The 10,000-nt window shown below is 37.6% G+C and overlaps 1 protein-coding gene across 1 annotated transcript in view; it reads right to left on the reverse strand.

The window, feature by feature from the left end:
• LOC135196878 (transient receptor potential cation channel subfamily V member 5-like) overlaps positions 1-10,000 on the reverse strand; it is a 92,667-nt gene that overhangs the window by 75,984 nt on the left and 6,683 nt on the right. The window contains 2 exon segments of the mRNA XM_064223653.1: positions 6,156-6,234; positions 8,667-8,845. Of these exon segments, the coding sequence (XP_064079723.1) occupies positions 6,156-6,234; positions 8,667-8,845 (258 nt within the window).

Raw genomic sequence — 10,000 nt, forward strand, 5'->3', positions numbered from 1 at the left:
TTAATCAATGCTAATCAAAATTAACATACTAGATTTCTCCCGACGGACGCTTCATTTGTACCACTTAAGAGAACAGAATAAAAATTACCACTGGAAAAAGAATATATAAGAATATATTTCGAATTAATGTTCACCAACCACCCACCCCCCACCCGCCTCTCGCACCAAAAAAAAAAAAAAAAAAAAAAAAAAAAAATTCAATTTTCGCTGAAATGATCAAGTAGAAATGTGAGCGATAAAATATCATAACTGACGTAAAACTACATTATTATTTTTTTACCTTTAGCTCAAGGCTAAAGACACGCTTATAAGATTGCTACTTTTCTTTTGTAAAAGCTTCATTCAACGACAAAAGTCACACAGTCATTATTATTATTATTATTTTTTTTTTGCTCTATCACAGTCCTCCAATTCGACTGGGTGGTATTTATAGTGTGGGGTTCCGGGTTGCATCCTGCCTCCTTAGGAGTCCATCACTTTTCTTTCTATGTGCGCCGTCTCTAGGATCACACTCTTCTGCATGAGTCCTGGAGCAACTTCAGCCTCTAGTTTTTCAGGGATCTTGGGATCGTGCCTAGTGCTCCTATGATTATGGGTACAATTTCCACTGGCATATCCCATATCCTTCTTATTTCTATTTTCAGATCTTGATACTTATCCATTTTTTCCCTCTCTTTCTCTTCATCTCTGGTGTCCCATGGTATTGCGACATCAATGAGTGATACTTTCTTCTTGACTATGTCAATCAACGTCACGTCTGGTCTATTTGCACGTATCACCCTATCTGTCCTGATACCATAGTCCCAGAGGATCTTTGCCTGATCGTACCACTTATTACTACAAGGTAGCTGATGTTTCTTGCACAGGCTCCAGTGGAGGGCTTTTGCTACTGAATCATGTCTCTTTTTGTACTGGTTCTGTGCAAGTGCCGGGCACTCGCTTGCTATGTGGTTTATGGTTTCATTTTTCGTATTGCACTTCCTACATATGGGAGAGATGTTATTTCTGTCTATCGTTCCTTGAACATATCTGGTTCTTAGGGCCTGATCTTTTGCCGCTGTTATCATTCCTTCAGTTTCCTTCCTTAGCTCTCCCCTCTGTAGCCATTGCCATGTGTCATCGCTGGCTAGTTCTTTAGTCTGTCTCATGAATTGTCCGTGCATTGGTTTGTTGTGCCATTCCTCTGTTCTGTTTGTTATTCTCCTGTCTCTGTGTATTTCTGGGTCTTCGTCTACTTTTATTAGTCCTTCTTCCCATGCACTCTTGAGCCACTCGTCTTCACTGGTTTTCAGATATTGCCCCAGTGCTCTGTTCTCGATGTTGACGCAGTCCTCTATACTTAGTAGTCCTCTCCCTCCTTCCTTTCGTGTTATGTATAGTCTGTCCGTATTTGCTCTTGGGTGTGGTGCTTTGTGTATTGTCATATGTTTCCTGGTTTTCTGATCTATGCTGCGGAGTTCTGCCTTCGTCCATTTCACTATTCCTGCACTGTATCTGATTACTGTGTTTATGGCTTTTATCATATTTTCGGCGTTGAGTTTTGACTTGAGTATCGCCTTGAGTCTCTGCATATATTCTTTCCTGATCGTGTCCTTCATCTCTTGGTATTTTATATCCCCTCCTTCCATTATTCCAAGGTATTTGTATCCTGTCTCACCTATGTGTTTGATGTTGCTCCCATCTGGTAGCTTTATTCCTTCGGTTCTCGTTACTTTGCCTTTTTGTATGTTGACTAAGGCGCATTTTTCTTTTCCAAACTCCATCCTGATGTCCCCAGATACAATCCTTACAGTCTGGATTAGGGTATCTATTTCCTTGATGCTCTTACCATAAAGCTTGATGTCGTCCATGAACATCAGATGGTTGATTCTGTTGCCTCTTTTCTTGAGTTGGTACCCGGCATCCATATTCTGTAGTACTTTTGTCATGGGAATCATGGCTACTACGAAGAGTAGTGGGGACAGTGAGTCGCCCTGGACGATCCCTCTCCTGATATTAACCTCTGCTAGTCTTATTCCAGAGTTTGTAAGTATTGTATTCCAGTTGCGCATTGTACTTTTGTACTAAGGATGTTCTTCCTGTGGTCATCCATTTGGGTGCATGGTGATTTGAGATACAATGCTGGAGTTGTTCTGCTATTCGTGGGTGTAAGGCCTTGAAGTTTTTGAGCCAGTATCCATGGACTTCATCGGTACCTGGGGCTTTCCAGTTTGGCATTTTCTTTAGTTGGTGTCTGACTGTGTCTGTCGTGATCTCAGTGAATCTTTGTTTTATTCTCCCTGTTTCTTCTTCCTTGACTTCCTGGAGCCATGTTGCATGTTTGTTGTGTGAAACCGGATTGCTCCATATGTTTTCCCAGAGGCTCTTACTTGGTTCGGCTTCAGGAATTTCTTGGTGGCTGTCTTCCCCTCTTAGTTGGCTGAATAGTCTTTTCTGGTTGGTTCCGAATAGTTTGTTCTGTTGGTATCCCTTATTCCTGTTCATGTACCGTTGGATCTTATATGCTTTGGCCTTGAGCCTCTGTTTCACATCTTCTATTGTGTTGTTTAGTCCCCTCTCTTGTACTTTGTATTTCTCGTTGAGTTCCTCCCTTGTTTTCTTGTTTCTTAGCCTTTTTTCTCCCATCTCTTTCAGTTTACTCAAGTCAGATCTCATCACCATGATTTGCTTTTCCAGGCGCCTTTTCCAAGGAGGTTGCTGTTTTGGTTTCTGTTGGGTTGGTTGTGCTGGTGGTTGGTGTTCGAATCCCCATCAGTTCTGCTACTAATCTTGCTCCTACATATGCCAAGTTATTTGTTTCTGCGATACTGGTGGTGTGTATTATGTCCATTACTTCATTGACCTCACTTGTTTTCTCCCTTAATTTGTAGGCTTTTATGGAGGGGATCTTTGTTCTCTCTGTATCTGGCTCCATCCACTGTCTAATCTCTTCTACCCATTCCGTCCTCTCTGTTACTTCGTCGGTGTTTCTTCTTGTGTCGTTGTTTGATACCTCATCATCCCTGTCGTCTTCTGTGGCATCGTCTCTCAGTTCGTTTTCGTGTAATTCGTTGTCGTGTGACATTTCCCTTTCCAGTTCTGCTCTTTCAGTTGGGGAGAGCCAGTTCTTTTTATTATTATTATTATTATTATTATTATTATTATTATTATTATTATTATTATTATTATTATTATTATTTTCTTTTAGTTTTTAATTAGTAATTTTGATCTGAGAAGTTTTTCATTTATAATTTTGAGAGTCAAAAGCCCGCCCGAAGACAGAGAAGAAATAAAGTGCGCCTTTGAAATCGATTTAATCATTCCATAACTTTGATATACAATAAATTACGAGAAAAAATCAATAGACTGTCACCAAAGGCTTCGTTAAAGCCAAGTAATAGCTGGCTGTCATTTTGTGTTTTCAAAGATTGCTTGATAATTTCTTGGCAGTGTTCCATCTCTCCTTGCAGCCTAACTTTCCCATCTCTATTTTATGACATTTTGTTGTTTTTTTAAGTTCTGTTTCTCCAAATGACCCATCCAGATAACTGCGTGTCCCACTCTATGCTGCCAGGCTTTGGAATTCATTTCATTCTTCCGTGTTTCCATTCTGCGCCATATTAATGGGTGTTTTTATGTCTATCATACAAATTTCCATCAATATTTTCACCCCTTAACCTTCTCCATTCTTACGTCTTTTATTTTCTATACACGTTCCAAGTACTCTCCTTCGATCTGTTTTCTATGCACCTTCCAAGCGCTCTCTCCATCGACCTAGGATCCACTGCTTATGAAAGCATCGCCTAATTTGCTTCTGTAGGTCTCAGCTCCATTTGCTCATGACACTTCCTCTCTGCACTACGAAGTATAAAGGCCTCTTAATACTCATACTCAAAGTCTTTCTACTACCTCCATCTTAGTCTTTTCGATTCTATATAAAAAAAGCCTAATTAGAATCATAAATTCACAAGAAGAGACTCGAACTGGGTAACCAGTGATGATAATACAAGAATAATGGGGAAACTCGAAGATAAAAGTGATTATTCACCCTGATGGGAAAATGTAAATTTCTTGAAGTCTATCATTCATCAGAGGGGCTTTCCTCCCTTCACGACCACCTTTGCTCGCGTCGTTTATTTCAGAAGTAATCTGCCTCCTCTCTCTCTCTCTCTCTCTCTCTCTCTCTCTCTCTCCTCTATTCCAAAGAGAGGAGTGCTGAAAAAGTCAAGTAAAATCATACTAACCTGATGATAATTTCTTTTATTTCTTGGCTCTCTCTCTCTCTCTCTCTCTCTCTCTCTCTCTCTCTCTCTTCCAAAAAGAGGAGTGCTGAAGAAGTAAATATTATACCAATTTGATAATGAAAATTTCTTCTCTCTCTCTCTCTCTCTCTCTCTCTCTCTCTCTCTCTCTCTCTCTCTCTCTCTAATGAGTATATTCAACACTGCAATGGAAAACAAATTATTTCCTTGATTTTCATATTTTCATAAATTTGTCAAATAATAGACCTGACTTCATCAGCATTTAATCTGGGAAAAAAATAATTATCTTTATCGCCATGACCTTTACTGTCATTTCATAATTTTGTGGGTGAAGTCATGCGCAGGCAAACTTTGCATGCATGTAGTACCTGGTTATAGCTTCAAAGGACACACGTACTAACATATACGTACATATATTCGTATATATATGTGTGTGTGTGTGCGCACGCTCGCGTGTGTGAAATCAATCAATTTTTTTTTATTGTCCAAAAACATTCCAGTAATTGGTCTTATCTCTCTCTCTCTCTCTCTCTCTCTCTCTCTCTCTCTCTCTTTTATGGCTCCAAGAATATCTCTCTCTCTTTCTCTCTCTCTCTCTCTCTCGTTTATGAATCGAAGAATATCTCCTCTCTCTCTCTCTCTCTCTCTCTCTCTCTCTCTCTCTTTTATGAATCGAAGAATCTCTCTCTCTCTCTCTCTCTCTCTCTCTCTCTCTCTCTCTCTCCTCTCTTTTAACTCAAAGAATCTCTCTCTCTCTCTCTCTCCCCCTCTTCTCTTTTATGACTCAAAGAATCTCTCTCTCTCTCTCTCTTCTCTCTCTATCTCTCTCTCTCTCTTTTATGAATCGAAGAATCTCATCTCTCTCTCTCTCTCTCTCTCTCTCTCTCTCTCTCTCTCAACCCCACCTCTCACCCCTTCCTCTCCCGCGCATTTGACTCCCAAAGGAAGGCAAGCGTGAAAGTTCAGGTTCTTCTTTCGAGAAATATCCTTCTTTCATTAAGGCGAAACAAAAGTCCAAGGAGGTAAGAGGCATCAGTTGATGAGCTTCCATTTACATATCACATTCAAGGAACCAGACTTCCATGAGGCGATCACTGGAACACCTGGAACAGCTTCAAAACACCCGATGAAATTAGCCGTTTCGGTTACAGGACGCTGGAGAGAAACTTGATAGTATTTTTTTTTTTTATGATTTTGCAATTAAGATTTCGTTTATATTGAGCGTTATAAAGGCATAATAGGTGGCTCTGGGGTGGGTGGGTGGGTGGTAATGCTAATGTGGGGGGGAGAGGGGTTGTCATGACAGGCATATGTTATCAACATGAATCCAATAATTATACAATATATCTCTTTTACCTCACCAACGAAAGATTGACAAAAATAACAGACAGTATAAATACGAAGAGAATTGCTGTGTTCTAAGCTAAATATAGAATGAAAGAATATGACTGCGCTAAAAATAACAGATCTACTAGTGAGACCAGTCATTAATAAAAAAAAATCAGTAATGCTAAAAATGAAAGAGCTTTAAAGGGATATGTTGAATTAACACTAAAATAAATTTTTCTCTCTGTTATGCTAAAAATGAAAAAAAAAGGGATATACTGAATTAGCACTGAAAATGAGATGAAAATAACTAAATACAATCACTAGAAATAAAAAATCGACCAGACAAATCATCCATTAAAAAAACTGAGCCCTTTTTTTTATATGTAAATCTAATTTGAAGCATAGATGAAAATTCAAATAAATAAACAAAATGCACGAAAATAAATCATATTTGTTCCCCTTGAGTTCCGTTTTTGTCGGCGTCTCGGACAAATAGTTATTTTCGTCGCGGACCGATATCTATTTTTGTCGACCCAGTTTTGTGGAGATCGGTGTCATTCGATCAATCAATCAGTATCGCCTTACCTCGATCAGGTGACATCTTCGTCGGGATATACTTCCCGGCCACCGATTCTTCGTCAGGCAGGTTCTTCGGTGGGGTTATCTGGAACGAAAAACGGGAAATAATTTTTGTTTTGAATGGTACCGATGAAAGCAATAAAAGGGAGAGAAAAAAATAATGCAAAAAAAATATTTTTGGGGTTTTAAATGAGATTAAAAAATAAACAAAACTTTTTTTTTTTTTTTTTTATTTCGGAGGGTGTTAATAAAATTAATTTGGTGATTGGTTTGGATGCTCAAGTGAAGATTTCTAACTGTGTATCTGTGCATACATACATAAACACACACACGCACATAGATACATACATATATATACAATACAACACAATATATACTATATATATATATATATATATATATATATATATATATATATATATAGTATATATAATATATATATATATATATATTCTTATATATTTGGCCGAATCGATAGCGTTACTGAAGTCCGTGATTCTCCTTCGGTGAACATACACGAAAATATATTTAATTCGAGGCAGAGTGAATTGGAATATTACGGACATTTGCAGCTTAATGCACTCACACACACACAACACAGCACACACAACCTCACACACATATATAAATATATATATATATATATATATATATATATATATATATGTGTGTGTGTGTATGTGTGTGTGTGTGTATATACATGCATGTAGTGTATATGTTTGTATATGTATGTATGTGTATGTGCATATGTGCCTCCCATCATCTCACACTCGCTCCGGTGTTTAAAAAAAAAAAAAAAGCAATTATCGTCATTTCTTCCCATTATTAAAAAAGAAGAAAAAAAAAAGAAAGAAATTGGTATTTGGTCCCGTCGTCAGCCATGAATATGCAAACGACGGCAAATGAAGACAGAAGGAGAACGGAACGAAATTAAACCCTTAAAAAACAAGGTGTGGCAACTGCGCAAAAATAGTTGACAGCGATGGATTATTCGGACGCGTCCGCCCGACCACCCCGGCCAAAATTGCCGGGTTTCTCGCCTGTTTTTATCTCCGCCGACGACCAGACGGAACCGGTGCCTTAATAGACTTAACCCATTTTGCGACGAAAGATTCGCTGAATGAGACGGAAATTGACGGTGGGCAAGAAGCGAATTTTTTTGTCAAGTGATACGCGGTGTTTTATTCTTTTTTTTTTTATTTGTTTCGTCCGGATAATGTCGACTGAAATATCCAGAATTGGATGGTTGGAGAAGCCTCGGTTATACGAAAACGGGAAACTGTTTTTCTGAATCGAATAAGAAATGAGAGGTAAAAGAGTCGAGTTGCTTCTCTGATTTTAATCAGGTTTAATATAATGTCAAGCGACCCTTACATTGTTTTCATTTTGTTTATTTTATCTTTGCGAGATTAACTTATTCCTAAGCTTTTAGTTTATTGCCTAAAACACACATACACACGTATACACACATACATACAGACCAGACAGCATTACACAAGTATATATATGCATATGATTCTCGTCTTAAAAACATACTTAAAAATTCGTGAACGCTCGAAGATTTTATTTCTGGTGATTGGAATTCCATTTCTCGACATAATGTGCTTCGGATCCCACAATAAGCTGTGGGTCCCGTTGCTAGGTAACCAATTGGTTCCTAGCCATGAAAAAAACATCTAATCCTTCGGATCAGCCCTTGGAGAGCTGTTCATCAGCTCAGTGGTCTGGTTAAACTAAGATATACTTAACTGTTTTGGAGAAAACAGCGATATCAAATCCAGTGGAAAATGATCGACTTAGGAATTCGAGAAGCCTTCATTAAACTCTTGATGATGATTATTACCATCAAGTTAGACTTTGGTTTCGCCAGTTATTCTTATTTTTTTTTTTTTATGAAATTGAATCGCTTAACAAGCTCAATTACGTCTTGTGACTCCAGGAATACGTTTAATTGGTATTCATGGAAGTGTGAGATGTTCCAGTGTTATCAGTGTGAAGATTGTGGTTATTGATCACACTATCTGAAGATTAAGGTTTAATTTATTCTATCTTATCTTATTCATTCTTCCTCTGTTTAGTCTGTACAGACACCCTCTCGTTAATTCATTGTAAGTAAACAGTTTTTTTAACTGCGTAATTCAAAACATTAAATTTATTCAGTACCGCCACTATTTCATTCATTTATTGCAATTAAAGTTTTTCGTAACTGCGTAATTCAAAACATTAGATTTATTCTGTATCATCACTATTTAGTTCACTTATTGTAAGTAAACAGTTTTATGTAACTGCGTAATTCAAAACATTAGATGTAGTCTGTATCGTCGCTATATCATCCATATATTGATAGACAAATAGAATAAATAAAAATAGACAGATATACAGACAAATAGATATATCAAACGATTAAATAGCTAGACAAAGAGAGAGAGAGAGAGAGAGAGAGAGAGAGAGAGAGAGAGAGAGAGATGAATCATGCAAACAAACAAACAAACAGATGATGATCCTCAGTGTCCTCACCGCCTTACTCGGAGGCCGCTCCTTATTCCTCCGAAGGACCAAGTGATGGATAGGGAGGCATTTCCCCTCCCCTCCGTTGTACATGTACTTGGGCATCTTGGACTTGATGGTCTCGTCCAGCTCGCTGTACTCCTTCGTCTTCGTCGCCTTCTTCATGAGGTCCACCAGTTCTCCCCCTCCTGTAGGTGAAAGAGAACAAGGCATGATCCGACCTTCACCTTACATGGGGGCGTGGGCTAAAATCTAGGGTCAAATAGCGCGTTGTTTAGCCAACGAAAATTAAAATGAATACGCCATGTTTTATTAGAAGTAATTGTTCTGTACTGTTTAACATGCACGTCATTTATCTTTTACATTTTCAATCTAATGAATAAATCACCTTACACAGAGTGAGCTAAAATCTAGGGTCAAACAGCGCATTGTTTCACCAATGTAAATTAAAATGAATGCGCTATATTTTATTAGAAGTAATTGTTCTGTACTGTTTAACATGCACATGAGATATTTTTTTACATTTTCATTCTCATGAGTAACTCATAAATATCCTATCACTAAAATTCCTCTATCTTGAACTTAACACGAAACATCTTTTTCAGCCCTTTTTAATCTCTTCCATAGACCTTCCCTATCCCCCCATGTGCATGCTTACCTAATTATAAGGAAAAGAGTAAGAGGGCGAAAAGCTGCTGCCGAACAATACGGAGAGAGAGAGAGAGAGAGAGAGAGAGAGAGAGAGAGAGAGAGAGAGAGAGAGAGAGAGAATTTTTCCAGTGCAATACCCAGTCAGGAATACGTTTCAAGTAAACGCCCATAAGTGAAAGGAATTATAATTTAACAAGTTCTCTTCCCGTGCTAAAAAGTGAAGTAAATGTTTTTTTTTAATTTAACTCAACCTTATTATACTCATTCCCATCAGTACGAATCGCTTCGGGTGACCGCGGATAAATGACAAGAGCTTCCGGTTCATATAAACAAAGTTATGAGTAATATTAATTTCGGAGTTTAATATTCACCTGATAATAATAGTTCATATTCATCTGTTGATGATTCATATTCATCTAGTCGTGCTGGGACGTTAAGGAAATTGAATCGTTGGAGCGGTTACATTTAAAGCCGATGAAAATTATGAGGTTGAGGATAAGGATGGTTATATATATGTGTGTGTATATTATATATATATATATATATATATATATATATATATATATATATATATATATATATATATATGTCTGTATGAGGAAGAGAACTAATGTACGATTAATATGTATGTGCATGTGTGAGTGCATATATATACATGTATATATGTAATGTGTGTGTATCTATATATGTAT

Source organism: Macrobrachium nipponense, chromosome 18 (genome assembly GCF_015104395.2).
Source record: "Macrobrachium nipponense isolate FS-2020 chromosome 18, ASM1510439v2, whole genome shotgun sequence".
In the NCBI taxonomy this organism is placed as follows: Eukaryota; Metazoa; Arthropoda; class Malacostraca; order Decapoda; family Palaemonidae; genus Macrobrachium; species Macrobrachium nipponense.